Genomic DNA, 17,094 nt, shown 5'->3' with positions numbered 1-17,094 from the left:
AATTCAGTGGGTGGTACAGTTTATGCAGTTTCAGTAAAGGTGGAACAGTTTATTTTATTTGTTTGTAGGGATAGCCAGAGAGATACTTTATAACTGATATTCATAATTAATATTCATTTTTTATCAGTAAATAGTTGTTATAATCATAAAATCAAGAAAGAAAGACATATTTGTAAATTTTAATTACTTAAGTCATCATAGGTATGTGTAAATGGTATAGGTATGTGTAAAATTTTTAATATATTTTAAGTAAACTAAGATATATTTAGAAAAAGGAAAAAAAACCTTTTTTAAATTTTTTTCTAATTTTTCAATTAAAACTTTTTTTTTTCTTTTTAAACTCAAGAAATTTTTCTGAATTTTAACTAGGGCTCACAATCACCCCTGGAATAAGTCACATTACATATTTATTACAAATCAAAACTTATTACTTTGTTACATTTATTGTCATTTTCTATATTTATATATGTTATTAATTTACACATCTTTTTCCTAAGATACTTTTAGTTGAAAAAGTTATATATACTCATTTATAGTTAGAAAATCTTATTAATTCATAATTAAACTTCAAAATGTATATAATTGTCTATTTAATACACAAGAAAATGATACAATGGTGCTTCCTTTTAGGATTGACAAGTCGTCCCTCTTCGTCTTCCTTAGACCGCAGAGAAAAACAGTTTGCAGTCTTAACTTCAGAGAGGCGCTCTCATGTTATAGTTTTACCGTCTCAAACCGCATTGTACAGAAATATAATTTCAGATACATCCTATGCTATAAAAGCAGATGTTACTTCCTTAAAAGATTTAGGTAAGATTTAATTTTTTTTTAAAAATATTACATGAAAACTAAGTACTTAATCATTTAAACCAATGTGATTTTTTTAAAATCAATAATATTTAAATCTGTCTTTAAAAGAATTTAAATCAAAAGTTTTTGGAAACTTTTGAATAATGAATCAAGCTAATACTGATTAAATTTTAAAAATAACATTTGAAATTCTTCAATTTTCAATTTCAAATGAATATAAGTAGCTTTAGAATACAAATTTATTCTGATGTTTTAGAAAACTTTCATGTTTTAGTTTTAATACTGATGATGTTAATAAATAGTGGGTAAATTAACTATGTTTATGCGTTCTTATTTGTAATTAGATATTTTTGTTGTTGATATTGTTGCTGAAATTAATTTTCACTTTTTGAGTAATCAATTTGTTGGTAACTCTAAATAGCGGTCACTTATTTTCACACATGTACATGTTCCTACAAGGGACTGTTCATTGGAGCTTTTAATAAATTTAAATGTGATTTTTAAAAATGTTATAACCTATAGCCAGACTGGCTATTCATTAAGACAGATTAATATTGACAATGTAACAAAACATTCTTTAGGGGCGAACAAGTCTTTATTAGACTTTTTTTTCATAACAAATCTGTTATTTTATTCTGTTATTAATAAACTACTTTTATATTTTATTTCAAAACACTAATGTTTTTACTATTTCAGGATCAAGTTTAGTGTGTTATATTGCCACTGGCCATGTAAATATTTATAGCCTACCTAGCCTACGGCAGTTACATCATGTAGATTTTTTACCTGTAATTAATATGAAGTAAGTTGGTTCTTTTTTTAAAAGTAAAAAAAAATTTTTTTTGCAGAAATATTTATTTTTTTCCATACTAAAATTGAAAATAATTTCAAAGATCTAAAAAGATGAATGAAAATAATAAATTAACATATTGTAATAAAATGTTTAACGTGTCTACACAATTTGACATTTGGTTATAAAATCTTTAATTGATACAAATTATGTAATGTTAAAATTTCATTTATGTTTTTAAAAATTATAACAATTAAATCCTTAGATGAATCAATTTGTCACAAATAAAATCAAAATTATTAATTATAATTAAAAGTTAATGTAAAAATCTTTAAAAAAATTCATATAAAATATTTTGTAAATTTTGAATAAATAAAATATTTTTTTGTGATTTCAAAGTGTACCGGAAACTAAAACATACCTTTTTTTTTAAACCTTTTTAAAGGCTTTAGCTGCAGTCCTATTTCACTACTCTATTTAATAATTTTTCAGTTTGTCATATTTACTAAATTTATATTTTTTGCATAAGTTAATTGCCTTTATTGAAAAGCTAAATTATCAGTGGCTTTTTTCGATTGCATTTTTAAAAAATTCTCACAGGAAGTAATTTTGATGAGAAAACACAGGTTTTAAATTAAAAATTTTAAATTTTTTATTAATTCATGAAGAAAACAGGTCACGGTTATATGTTAAATAGCATATCCCATAATCAAGGTCTGCTGCCACACATGCACTCTTAATCAAAATTTCAATTTACAGTATTGCTTAAATACGGCTAAAATTTTTTGATAATGCGCTCAATTTTATCCTTTAAAGTGGTAGATCATGAACTTGATAGCATAAACCTTAAACTTCAACCTTCCTCACTCCCAAGAAAAAAAATTCTATCAATGTTAAATTTCTGAACCTGTGTAGGCAATTCTGATCATGCACAGGGGAAATTACAAGACCAGGAGCTGTTTGCTTCATTTTTAATAGAAATTTTTTTATAAAATTAATAAATTAATAAAATACTCAATGAACTTGAACTATCACTCTAGTCTTTTTTTAAAAAAAAAACATTGTAAAACAAAAATATTGCAAAATTCAAATCTTGCACAAATTTTCGGATACTCTTCACTTATGTCTAAAATTATAATACTATTAAAATTGATTAATGAATAGAAAAATGCTATTTCAGGCAGAGTTGGGCAGAGTCCTTGATTCATAGTAGTAAATTGTACCAAATGACCAAGATTACATGTAATCATTTTTGCTCGCAATCATGATTGAATCGCAATCCATAAATGTGATTACTTGTAATCAATTATATCATGCCCAACTCTAGTTTTAAATCACACATTTATATCTTGAATTAAAAAGGAATTATAAACAGATTTGAAAGAAAATTTAAAATAAAATTGAAGAGTATTTACTAAAAAAAAGGTGAAAGTATCAATTTAAATTGATAGAGAAATGTGAGACAATGAATAACTTAAGTGAATTAAATTAAAGTTATTTAACCACCAAGATCTCAGAAGAAACTAGCCAATTTTTCCCTAAAATACATGATAAGACAAATCTTAAGCAGTCTACACATCTACATCTATATTATATTCATAACTAGAAGTTATTATAAATGTTAACAGAGAACCACATATGGAATTGAATAATAGCAAATATTTTCTGATTTATATAGAAATTTCTCAAGATTGGCTAGAACATTTTGTATTAGCGCAAATGGCCATGGCTTATATCTTTGTTCTCCATCAGAAGTGCAGAAGTTTTCTATATCTGCAGGATTTAGGTTAGTAAAGGTTTTTGATTCTATTTTTGAAATTCAGTTACCAATACTTATCTTTATATTTAAATTATTTTTTGCGCTTGAAATTATTTACAACAATTATTACAACAACTTAGTAACCTAATTACAGTTGAACTCATAACAAGCATGAAAAATTTCACAGTAAATTCGAGTTATGTTTGTAAAAGCAAAGTTAATATAGTTTTCTTAACCATCTACAACATCCATAAAACAATCCATTTATTAAAAAATTTCCTCATTAAATATTGTCGTTTTTTGTTAAATCAGAGCTCATAATACGCGAATAACTTGATTATATTAAACTAATGCTAACATTCAACTTAGAAAATTGCAATCAATAATTTAAATACTGATCACAATTTTGAAACAAAAAAAAAATGGTTTTTGTCTAAATTTATATAAGAGGAAATTTATCATTTTTAAATACATTATCTTAGAGTGCAATATTTGGTTTAAAGTAATAATTTAGTACTTGATTAGCAATATCTGATCACAAGTAAAGGGTTATTTTCAATTAAAATAGTAGGCCCAATTTCAGAAAACTTAATTTTATTTATTAATTATTTGGTATTTCTGTGCAGAAATATGCTTCATGAAATGAAGGGCACTCTGTTTCTCACCAAAGAAATGCCAGAGCCTCCGAAACAGAGCTTCTTTAAAGGATTATTTGGTGGGGGACCAAGTATCTTGGACAAAGAGGAATTATGTAAGAAATACTTATACATATCCACTTAAAATATATCCTTATTGTATTAAAAAAAACATTAACTACAACTTTTTTTACAGTTGGTGAAGCTAGTGGTAAAAGCTCAAAATCTGTTGCTATGCATTATCCTGGAGGAAAAGTGGAACAAATGAAAGCTCAAAGCTCTACATTATCTGGTGATTTGCTGAGAGCTAGACAGGTAAATTTATAGTTCATTCTGAACATATTCATGTATTTTAAAAAAAAATTAATTCTAATTGGTCAAACTATGTTTTTAAATAACATGAACATTTTCTTAATAATGCCCAACAAAACACATGCTTTAAAATCATTAATTAATGTTTTGTTTAATCTTTTGAGAATTGTGTAATCACCAAATAATAAAAATAGACACAATTGCATTAAAACTAATCATAAAATCTACAGATCATTATTCTCAATATCACAAAACTGATTACAGCATTTATTAGACTACAGAATTTCATCACACACAACTTTAGCATGTATCCTGTCTTATTTATCTGTCAAATGGCACCGCACTATTGTAGGAATGCCACATAATTTTGACATCAGTAAGATGATGTAGACAATTCTCAAATTGTTAACCTATATCCTTAAACTTTCTCAACCACAAACCAAATCAAAACCCCAGAGAATTTAATGTGTATACATATCAGCTGTTAAGACCTGCTACCAGGATTAAACTAACACCCTCAACTTTCGACGTAGATTCAGTAAAAAAAAATATATATATATATATATATGTTAAGCCAAAATTTAATGCAAAACAAACAATATCAAAGAGCAACATGTTACACATAATAAATATCTAATTACATGAAGATGTTTTTCTATGTTTGTCAAGTGCACAATTATTCAGATGTTGCAAAATATAACACCCTAATATGATCAATTTTCCATTTAGTATATTGCAATTTTAATTGTTCATTAGGACACCTCAAATGAGCAAACTATTATTTAAAAAATAATCAGACATAAGTTTTTTTTTCCTCTGTGTTAAACATGGTCTTTTTTTTTAAGCACTTGTTGCTTGACCATCAAGATGTTAGAGATAGCAGTTTTCTTTTTTTAATTTTATTCAGAAAAATCTCTAATTTGATTAAGAAATCGACATTATAAAACTAGATTATTCAAAGATAATTTCATGCATACGGTTATAAGGTATAAAAAATTAACACGATATTCCATAAACATGAAGTTTCCGAGGTACCCTTGTTTTCCCTTAACATTTTCAATTTTAGGTGCCCATTCTCCAATTTAATCAAAACTGTAGTAAAACTGTCTCATTTGATTAAAAATTGACAAAACTGGAATACTTTGTTCTTATAGGCTCTGAATGAAAGAGGTGAAAACCTCAGTAAATTGGAAGACAACACTGTCCAAATGATGACAGAAGCCGAAATATTATCTGACAGGTCACATCAATTGTTGCTCAAATACAGGGACAAAAAGTGGTACCAACTCTGACTTGCATATATTGATCACATTATTAGATTGGAGCTTCTCTATTCATTTGAGCTCAGAACACTCGGGGGCAGATAACGAGTTGCTCGTTTTTAGAAACGAACAGACACCTAGCCCTTTTCTCTGTCAACAAGTCGAGAGGAGACAATATATATATATAACTATATGTTGTGTACATTTTTTCCAAAAATGTTTTTAAATGCTGCAACATTAGTACATCAGGAAGAGACAGATACAGTTATGTGCCACAGGTTGTGAAAGAAAAAGAAACGAATGCAATGTCTTTAAATTTATGTTGACAAAAAATATGTTCTATAATTAGGAAAAGAAAAAAAAATGTTGACTTTGTTCGAAATGCACGAGTGTTTCGATGAAACTTGATGTCTTTCATATTTTCCTAGTCTGATTTAAATAAGAAAATCACGTCAGAAGACTTAAAAAAAGAAGTCAAAAATATATTTGAAATCAGCATTTCATTGTGCACTTGTTATATCATTAACACACATATATCTATTTTTCTTTATTTATTAAAAAAGAAATATGCACTTAATGACAGCACCTAGTGTTTAAATCATATGACCCTATTATCCCAACTGTTAAATTAAGTGGGAAATTAAGACACACTTCACAAGGTGCTTTATAAAAGAATTAAAATTCTAGAATAAAAAGATTTTTTTTTAAAAAAGCCATCTGTCTTTCCTTATTTCTAATTAAAATTCCTGTTTTAATAAAAAGGTGTTTTAAAAACATGACCAGTGAGACATCATGTGAATCCTTTGGTACTAATAGTAAGTGATAGACCAGAGAAAAAAATAACTCTTGTGAGTTACATCCTTCATTAAATAAAAAATGTAAATACATTTTGAAGAATTCAGAAAACTTAGAGTAATTATAAACTTCTAGAATTAAAAAAAAGTCAAATATTTATATTAGGAAGATCAATATAACTTTAATGGCAATATAGCTTAATAAGATTTCATTTGCTAGTTTTTTTTAAAAAAACATATATATACATATATAAATATATTTTTAAAATAGGAGTAATATGAGCATATTCTCAGGTTTCAAACTTTCCTTAACTGTCTCTTGTTTTATTTGCTTTCAAAATTTTTGATCAAAACTTTTTTAACTGTTCCAAATTTGGAATTTAAGAAAAAAAATCTTTTCAAATACCTTTAAAACTGTAATAACTGATTTGACTGGTAATCCGTGAAGAGAAACTTAAAAATAACTGATAAAGTAACTGCTTATATTTCATTAAAAATTTGCTGCTTACCATGGAAATTGTGCTGTTGGAATAACATTCATTAAAAGTGTAGTCTGCTTCAAACATACTATAATCTACACTCGTAGAAAAAATAGGCTCAGAACTGCCCAACACACGACATGATATCAAATCTTCTATACAAAACAAGTTTGCTGCAGCCTTAATAAGTGTTAAATTGAATCGTGTTTCCGTTCAAGTTGAATAATTGCATTAATTTTAAGAGTAAAGTAATTGTTTAAATTAGCATCATTTTTAACTTACTACAAAATGATTTTTATGTAGTGTATTTTTATGATCTTTGCAGATTACCAGCCAATAAACTACAAAAAATATGATTAAACATTAAGTTTTTTTTTTTTTTTTAAATTTCTGACTATGTAACTAAACTATTGTAACAGAAATAATCACAATTATGAATGTGACTATTTGTTATATTAAAAAAAAAGGATACACATTAACGTGCACTTATATCACATGGCGTCACAGTAATATCACATAGGGGTCGCAGATCATGACAGTGATTAAAGCTTGTTGTCATTATGTCACACGAATATCACATTCTCCTCCCAAAAATAAAACAACTATAGTTAACTTAGATGTGTCATTCAATGATTTCTAGAAAATGGATATGCAGCTATTTTGGATTTTTTCTATCTATTTTAGAAGGGACTGTATTAAAATATTTCTGCAATTTTTATCTGTTTACAGAGTGTATCATGACATCGAAATTTGTGTAGTTGAATAGCTTAGCTTTTTTTCTTTGTTTCATTTAAGTTTTTATATGGATTTCTGAGTTACAAACCAAAGGTCCAAATGATACATTTGATCATGTTTTTAGAAATGACTGATAAATGGCGATATCAAATTTTTAAATGTTTATATGTGTATAATTTGTTAAATGTTTGTTATTGTTTTACTGTCAATGGTAGAGTTGTTGTTTAGATATCTTAAATTTATATGTGTATATATGAATATATTTATCATTTGTTATATGAAATGATTATTAAACGTTTTGTTTGCGTGTATGAAAAACACCATTTATTCATGTGTGAAGTTTCAGTCTCAGAGCTGAACTAGATTTTTGTCAAAAGTATCACCCATAAATTATTTTAACAAATTATATAATCTGTTTCATTATTTTTTCTCGCTAAGAGTGGAAAAAAATTAAATTATATTTCAAATGACTTATTATTTATAATGGCTTTCAGAGTGAACAAAAATCACAATAAAATTATATTTAAAAAAAGACACTGTAGAAGAGCTGACTGTTATTGATGTTTTTATTGATGAATCAAAGCTTAAATAAAATCTAATGTTTTCATAAACTTTTTGTTTCTTATTCTGAATTTACAATTTTAAGATAGTCTACACATTCTTTAAATAACTTTGGTACTCAGGAATCTGTCTACACTTTTTGTAATACATTCCTGTTTTTGTTAAAAATCCAGTCTTATTTTCTGAATCCAAAATTGGTATGTAATCAGATTTTTTCTGTCAGGATCCTATTTTTGTGAAAAAACTATATCTTTTAAGAAGTTAAACTTATCAAATTCTGAATCATTTCCTATCTTGTATTATTGTTTAAAATAAGGCTCAATTTATTAACTTCTAAATGACTTGGAAGTTTCCAAGCCCACAAAGAAATTAAACTCTTTTCTAAACTCTCATTTAATCTATCATTTATGCTGGTCAATGGATGGGAATTTTTTTAGGTAGTTGTGAACAAATTTTAATCAATTTATTGTTACTTTATGTTGCTTAACATGTAATGGGTGATTTTGTGTATATTTTAAAACATATTTTTAAATCATACAAGAGCACAATACAGTTTTAAAATCCAATAGTAGAAAAAAAATTGTGCTATTGATATAGTTACACCATAATTAGAGATTTTTATATTTAATAACAAATCAGAAAAACTACATAAAAATTAGCTTCTAATTTTTTAAATTGCATATGCCTGCCTAGCATGAAATAGGCATTGAAAAATCTATCAAAATATGTGCACTCCCTTTAACTTCTTCTGCATTATTAAGAAAGTATGTCAAAACACAAACTACAATTAACACTGGTTCCCCTACCAGTTAACTCTAATTGAAAGCATTTTGAATAGATGTGGTTGAGTCACTTTTAGTTGGATTTCAGAGCGAAGGTACAATGCCACAACAGTTGATGCTTACGCAGTTACCCAGCAAAATCTTTTTAATATAGTCCCTACATACTATTATATAATTAAACAGATCAATAAAAGTCATGAAATACCCTTCATAACTTTTAATCTTCGCATAGAAAATAAACAATGGTATTAAGTTGTTTAAGTATACCACATATATTATGCTGACTTAAGATTAGACAACCTTCTATTGAAGTTAGTATTATGTAGTGTTAGTGTAGAATACAGAATTTCAAGAGATAAATGATAAGTATAATTATATGAAATGAATGTAAGTGATAGTCAATCGAGAACAATCTAAATTTGAGTTTATATTAATTAGAGTAAGTGTACATTCAGAAAAATAGTACAATTTTTACAAGTCAAAAATTGTCGAACCTCTATCACTCAAAAGCTCGTTATACTACACCAGGAAGCCAACATCTTCATTATTCTTCAAATATTACAAAAACTAATTGATGTCATGACTTCATTCGCCTGAAAAAAATTTATAAAATCAAACTTGGAAATGTTATTCTAATCTTAAAACAACATCAGTAACTTTACCATCAAATGACCAGATTTATCAACAGAGCATATATTTATTTATTTTGAAGCTAAGCATGAAGAGTAGATTTATTTCTTTTAAGTACACAAGAAATGATGTAGAGAAAATATTGCAACTCATTTCATTTTTCTAGTTACTGAGTAAATTCAAATCACTAATCTATACTGATTTAAATATATTCATAAAAGTTATTGTAAGTCACAACATAATTGATTTGAGCAGAATTGTCTACTATATAACTTTGTTGGTATAAAACAAAGTTCACATAGATAGAATATGATTTACTACACTCATTAACATGTTAGGACACCATTTTTTTATAATTATTACTTAATTATATTTATATAATAATTTAATTTATATATAATATTTTTATAAAGAAGAAAATTCAAATTTCTGCCTTATTGAACAGTCTAACTGCCCCTAACAATCAGCTAAATAAGATACATAATGCAATGATTAATGTGTGACCTTGGGTCATTGCTGTCAAAGTTTGATAGAGTGCAGCCCATCTTACAAAAATTGTATTTCCTTAATTTCCTATTTTAAATGCTTGGCTTTTTTTTTTTTAATGTGTTACATTAAGAGCTTATTTTTTAAAGCAAATATAATTACAAATTTGAAATAAATAATTAAAATAGCGTATTTTTTAAAAAAAATATTAAGTTATTTGTTAAACATTTTAAAGGATTGAAATTTTTATCTTATTCTAAATAGTTGGGATTTTATCAAGTTAATTAGCAACAATTTATAAAGTTGCAACACTTTAAAACATGATATGTTAAATGTTTGACAAAAAATTAAGTTACCTTTAAATTAATTTTTGTACAACATTAATGAGTTATTCTTGTGCATAGCAGACTCATAGACAGTGGTGAAAATACCATTTCTGGTGACAGTGCCAAAATTCCATCTTTGCAATTCCTTTTAATCTCAATGATCTTTGCAAATACTTGCTCTCTCAACTAAAATAAAAAGTGATGCATCCTATTAATGCAAGGAAAATTACAAAAAGATAATTAATGAAAAAAATTTCAATTTCATTTGGGTCTGCGATTCACAGTTTAAAAAAATCCATTTTAGAATATTTTTTACCCCTTATGCTTAATTTATAAAGTCCTTTTTGATTAGAAAAAGTTTCAAACAAAAAGATAACTTTCTAAAACATACAAATACACTAGAATAATTTTTTCAAAAATGTGAAATAAATAATAAAACTTCAGATCTTACTTTTAAACTATTCCAGTGTCCTAACAAGTATGGTGATAACATGTCTGAATTTATCACAGGAAATATAGTACGCATAAAGAAACTTCTAAAAGCTTTCTTTTTAGATTTGTCTCCTCTCTAGAAGTAAAAATAACAATGTTTACATTATATTAATAAAATGTGAATTACATACTTGTTACTAAAAAAATTACTTAAAATTATTGCACTTTCATTTTTCGAATGCTTTTTTTAAAGTATAACTGTTTAATTGCTTGCCAGATTTCTGACTGTAATGAAAAATAATCAGCCCTTCCAAAAAAAATTTTTATCACACACTTTTCAAAATGTATAAAAATTGATCAAAGAAAACATGTTCTTAACATACCATAATTCCAATTTAGTTTGAAAATTTTTCAAATGCTATACTTTCTGACCTCTTATTTATTACTAGTAATATCATAAATCGACCTTTTTGTGAAAAGTTTAAATAAAAAGCTTGCCAATTTTTATTGCATACTACTAAATTTTTATCTTGTACAACATCAGGTTTTCAATCTCTTCCTCCAAGCCACTGGCCACTGCACAAAATGAAAAAAATTATGTCCAATACAAAAGTTTAGCTAATAGTATAGTTCAACTTTCAACAAATAAAATTTGTACAAGAAAGTTAAAAACGTTTCATTTTTATAAAATTCAAGAATTAACTTATTTAATTAAATGTTATTCAGAATTTTCGCATCGATGTAATCAGTAATAATTTATGTTTAAATTGGATTTATCTTATATTTTTGCAAATAATTATAAATACTTAAAAGCAAAGCAACCCCACAACAACCTAGTGGAAGTAAAAGCCATATAATTTTTTGACCCGTGAGTGTAGCAATGTGCTCAACATTGTGCTCGAACTGCCCTTACTTTCAATCAAGCTGGAACAAATTAATCTCAAGCTGGGATGGGTTTTAAGCAGGTGCTCGGGATCAAACCCAAGTCCTTCACAATGACAGTTTAGTCTTGAACCACTGAATCATTGTGATTATTGATACCCATTGCAATATTATTTTAGGTTTGCTAACCTTTATCCTTTAATAAAAATGTGAAATATTAAGTATGGTAATACATATAAATTTTAACACAATCTAAAACTATAGGATAAAATTTCTGATACCAAACCCACTTGTTTAAAATAAAATTAGATTAGAAAATATCAGACAACTATAGTTAACTTACAATACTGGAAGACTTGAAAGACTTCATTTCCTCCAACCATAATTTCTGAAAAAGGATAAACACAAAAATATATGTGGAAAAGCTAAAATGATACAAGTTTTAATTTTAAAAAAAAGTAAATAAATTAGACACAGTTTATAAATTCTATATTGATGCACAGATAGAAAAAAATCACCCTGAATAACTTATGTTCTAATGGTGCGATTTCCACAAACTAAGCTCCAATCTTAATGATCTCAAGTATATTATATTGAATATTATTTAATTTATAGAATTAGATAAAAAAAACATAAATGTTTTTGAAAGGATTGGGATTTTTGATTCAATGTTGATAAAGATACATGAAATCAATGTTTACAGTGAAAAAGATAACTAAATTATTTTTTAAACAATTATAAATTATTTTAGAGATTTAATTGGGAAAACTGCAGATTTCTTACAAGAGCATCTTTGTATTAGCCCCATCCTACGATTTTAGTTTTTGAAGGTTTCAGTATGAATCATAATTATTCTTAGTATCTTATAAAAAAAGGACTAAAGAATATTGAATATCATATATAGCTTGAAATATAATGGATGTTATAAAACATAACAAATCAGCATTACAGAGAGTACAGATAACTAGAATACTAATTTTTTAAACCATTAAAAGCTATTTTGGATCTTAAAAAAAATTCCTAAAACAGTATCTCAATGCCATATCGAGGGAGAAATTTTTCATCAAAAACTCTTTTTTATCTCCATAACTAGTTTAAAGTATAGAAGAAGTAAGTTCAGGCAAACCTAGAGTAAGCTATGAAGTTACAAATGTTGGAAAAAAAATATCAAAATGCAAATAAATTATTGGAAAGAACTTTCCCAACGTGTCTAAGTTATTTTCTCAGAGTTTATTTTTATTTTAATATTTTGAAAATTTCTTTTCCGTATTTGAAACTTCATGGATTATTCTAGGTTCGTCTGAACTCACTTTTTCTATACAATTAAGTTTTAAATTACTTATGGAAGTGAAAGTGAATTTGCAATGAAAAATTTCTCTTGCAGTATAGCTCTCTAAAACAATAGTCTTATTTGTGATTTTTGGTTTTGAATCTTAAAGTATAAACCATAATCATCTTACAAGAAAATAAAGTTTTGAATGAAGAATATTATAGCTAAAATATAAATAATGAATATTGTCAATTGTGACATAGAGAAAATAAGCGTTACAGAGAATTCAGATTTAAAAAAAATTCAAAATTTACCTTAACATTAAAAATGTCCTAAAACATTATCTTGAGTACAAAGCCACATTTTAAAGAATAAATCATAAAGATTCTTTAAATTTTCAAGAAAAAGAAATTTATAAATGCAGAATATTATAGCTGTTATTATGATGAATAAGATATAAAGTTTCCTATCACGAAAAAACAATAGAATTTAATGCATATTAATTTATATAATTACCCGCATAAAATTAAGGATGTCAAGTTCATTAAATATTTTAGGCACACTAGCAAGAAGAGGAGATTGGATGTAATCTGAAATTAGAAACCTAAGTTAATACTAAATTAAAATTCCAGATCAGAAACTAAAAACAGAAACAATAAAAACATGGAACATAAAATTTCAGAACAGAGAGAAATTATAAATTTGAAATCACATCTTTGCCTAAATTGTTTACCTGAGATATTTGTTTCAAAATAAAATGCAATGGAACTTATTTTTACCAAAAGTATTGAAGATTTAAAAGTAATTTGGTTTTCATAATAAATAAAACAAAAATTTGTTGTTTAAAGAAATATAAAAATTAAATAGTTAGTTTATAAATAGTAACAATTCAAACATATTTGAATGTATATATATTGAATACATATTCAATTTATTTGAATAAGAATTAAAATTTTTAAAAATTATTATGCTCAGAACTAGTTAACAATAGAAACGAATTTGTATACTAATTTTATAACTGCATTACTTAAAAAACTATATTAAACATTTGTCATAATAAAAGGAAGCCTTTTTGTGTTGCTTTAATAAGTTAAGAACCAATTATGCTAGGGAAGTGAAACTGTGGACAGGTACAAGAAGCAATTTAAGCCCTTAATCCTAAAAACATAACAAAAACTTTCATTTGTCTGTTACAGAGAGAAGTGTGAAAATAGAATTTTTCTCATAAAAAATTAAAATCTGAACTTCATGAATTTGCTACTTAAGTTTTTTTACAATGTAATATAAAAAGGTGAAAGAGTAAAAAAATAAAAATGTTTTTGGAAAATGCAACTTATAAATTGCATAAATTATATTATTGCAGAAAAGATTTTTTAACCATACCTGTGCTATCAAATGCAGATCTTTGCAACAAATCATCACACATTACTTTTCTGTATAAAGAAATAACATTGACACAACTAAAAGGACCAATCAAAGTTGAAGGTAAGAACCTGAAACCAAAATATGTAATGAAATATTTATTATATAAAGAGATATTGATAGACTAAAGTAATTAAATTTATTCTACAATACTCTTATTGCTTTGCTATGCTTAATAAATATTAGATTAAAATACTGATTTGTTTGATCATGAATATTTGCTCAATAAATGTGAACAAATATTAAAAATTAACAATGGAACAAAATTTTTACTCGCACTTCTAACCAATTATGTAATTATATTCGCTTTAAATTATCGAAAATAGTGTTCCAATCTAATATTCATTGCATATTTGGTTCATCAATATTTTTTAAACTATTTTTTTAAAATCAACAAACATTAAAATATATTTCCAACATTTTATATAGATTAACGCCTTCTAGTAAATAGATTATTATAGCTTGTTATTGGTATTCATATCATGCAACGCAATGTCGAGTTTTAGTCGTTTTCACCTTAAGCTACTGCTGAATATGATAATAATTTGGTTTAAAATATCTAGTGTACTGAATCAGGCAACACTTTTAAGTTTTATTTTATGATATTAAATTTTATCAGATAATGTTAATAATGAATGAATAGACTAAATTTAAATTTGGAGAATTAGAAAACTTATTACAATGCTATTAAATTCTTTGTAAACTTTGAGAAACTCTATACCTTTCATACAAAAAAAAATTTTTGATGTAAAGAGTTTTACTGAACAAGCCAAACTACACATTTTTTTTTCTATTAACAAAAAGATTTAAATATATTTGACATAATCATCAGCATGATAATATTAAAAGTTCAATTCTGTTCAATTTCTTCAAACTAAAATTGAGTTTTTTTTTTTTTTTTTTTTTGACTAAGTTAACTTTTTATATCTGTGAACTTTTAATCTGTGTTTATAGATAATAAAAGTTATACCAGTACTTATAATTTCAGATTATGCATATCAAACAAGAGATAAGTGGAATAACATGTAAAACCATCTAAAGAGTGATTACTATAACATGGCAGCTTATTTAAAAGATGAAATTTCTACGAAGGTTAGGTGCTATACCGAAAAGAAATGAATAGATTATTTTTTAATCTATATTAGATAAATTTTGCTAAGTTATCTAAATTTCCCAACACAGTTCATTTGACATGAACTTTTAAAGTTCAGTTACTTTGAGATTAGGGTTTTTTTGCACAGTTTTCAAATGAGATTTATGCTTAAAATAACATTATGTAGCCTTACAGCAGTAAAAATAAGTATAATAAACATTTTGAAACCTCAAAATCCGTTTTGTTCATAGTTGTACCAATAGTTTTTATAATCAGTTTCCTTATTAGTTGGTACATTTTGAATGAAATTAAAGCAAAACAAAAAAATTTTTAGCATGATAAATAAAATCATTTTATAAAATCTGATAAGATAACAAAAAAATCTACCCAATTTGTTGAGAAAAACTTTTGTCAGGATTATTAAGATCAACAAGAATCCGAGTCATTTTTTGCTGGTCTCTAATCTTTTGCCATAAACCACTTTTTCCTGCGATAGAAAAAAAATATACATAAATATTAATATAATATGCAGCATTAAAAGAGATATGATAATAAATCACATTTAATTTTATGAAATTGTTGGCATACAAATAATTTTTGATTATATTTTAAATGTGCAATGATAAAATTTCTTTCATTTTAATAAGATTTCTTTTCATTTTACTGAAACATTCAATTTTATAATAAGGTATATGTGATGCCATTATAGGCATTACATATGTCCCAGCTTTGAAAATTTCTTTAATTTCATAAATTGTATTTTTTTAAACATTCTTAATCCAATTTTAATTTAATTAAACCAATTATTTAATTTTTATTATATTTTATGAAAAGCAAATATAAATATTTTATTACCTGCTTAACAATCAGTGTAACAGCTAACTTTTTAGTTCAATACAAATGTATAACTCATAGTCGTGACAAAATTGAACTGCAGTTTATTTCTTAAAATACATTAATTCTCTAACCACAAAAATGCTTTAGTTATAGGGTTGTATAAATTCTCCTGGTCTTTTTGGTGATTGAGCTATAGCTAAATTATTTGAAATTCATAAATAATAACACACAGTTGGCTATTTCTTCTATCAATAATTATGGATGTCTTTCTATCCTCCTAACTGTTTGTTGAGAAGAATTCAGTCACTGCTCGTTTTAAAGTCTTGGCATTAGGACAGGAGGATTTCGCCCCTCAATCCAACCATTATTATTTTACAAAATTTTCATGTTTAATAATGCATCTCTTCATCTTTATTAAGAGAGCAGCCTATTATTTTGTGATTTTTCATTTTTATGGCCATAGATGTAAATTTAAAAATTCTCTTTTAAATAAAACAATCATTGATTTATATATGAAAAAGTATCTTCACCATACACATGTACAACAGAACATTACCTATGTTATGATGATTATTCTTCCGTAAAAAGTGGACCCAATGTCTCATCATAAGTTCGGAATAATAGTCACCATAGTACATTACATAATAGCAAACATCTTTTTTTTTTTTTTAATTACATCTGTTATGTTTCTTTCCCTCTCCATAGTAGTTGTTTTAGTCACTGATTTTGAAATTGCATACAGAAATATACAAAATTTCAACATTTATATAAATTATTCATTTTAAGAAAAGAGAGAA

At 25.7% G+C, this 17,094-nt stretch overlaps 2 protein-coding genes across 10 annotated transcripts in view; one reads left to right on the top strand and one right to left on the bottom strand.

Annotated features, from left to right (window-relative positions):
* LOC107440064 (syntaxin-binding protein 5) overlaps positions 1-6,051 on the top strand; it is a 340,660-nt gene extending 334,609 nt beyond the window's left edge. For all 7 annotated transcript variants that reach the window (XM_087157536.1, XM_087157533.1, XM_087157534.1 and 4 more), the window contains 6 exons: positions 631-810; positions 1,507-1,612; positions 3,279-3,386; positions 3,986-4,110; positions 4,191-4,309; positions 5,461-6,051. In XM_087157536.1, the coding sequence (XP_087013662.1) occupies positions 631-810; positions 1,507-1,612; positions 3,279-3,386; positions 3,986-4,110; positions 4,191-4,309; positions 5,461-5,598 (776 nt within the window). In that variant the 3' untranslated portion in view covers positions 5,599-6,051. The remainder of the gene's footprint in view (positions 1-630; positions 811-1,506; positions 1,613-3,278; positions 3,387-3,985; positions 4,111-4,190; positions 4,310-5,460) is intronic.
* LOC107440055 (nephrocystin-1) overlaps positions 1-17,094 on the bottom strand; it is a 56,753-nt gene that overhangs the window by 13,306 nt on the left and 26,353 nt on the right. For 2 of the 3 annotated variants that reach the window (XM_087157538.1, XM_087157539.1), the window contains exons 17-23: positions 15,848-15,947; positions 14,329-14,438; positions 13,462-13,535; positions 12,019-12,063; positions 10,813-10,929; positions 10,392-10,547; positions 9,327-9,512 (exon numbers count right to left, since the gene is read on the bottom strand). In XM_087157538.1, the coding sequence (XP_087013664.1) occupies positions 10,416-10,547; positions 10,813-10,929; positions 12,019-12,063; positions 13,462-13,535; positions 14,329-14,438; positions 15,848-15,947 (578 nt within the window). In that variant the 3' untranslated portion in view covers positions 9,327-9,512; positions 10,392-10,415. Of the gene's footprint in view, positions 1-9,326; positions 9,513-10,391; positions 10,548-10,812; positions 10,930-12,018; positions 12,064-13,461; positions 13,536-14,328; positions 14,439-15,847; positions 15,948-17,094 lie in introns of those variants that run through there. The other variant, XR_015431416.1, reaches the window with a different exon arrangement.

Source organism: Parasteatoda tepidariorum, chromosome 2 (assembly GCF_982258835.1).
Source record: "Parasteatoda tepidariorum strain Cologne lab strain chromosome 2, Ptep-v5.0, whole genome shotgun sequence".
In the NCBI taxonomy this organism is placed as follows: Eukaryota; Metazoa; Arthropoda; class Arachnida; order Araneae; family Theridiidae; genus Parasteatoda; species Parasteatoda tepidariorum.
This window is presented reverse-complemented; position numbering and strand designations above follow the sequence as displayed.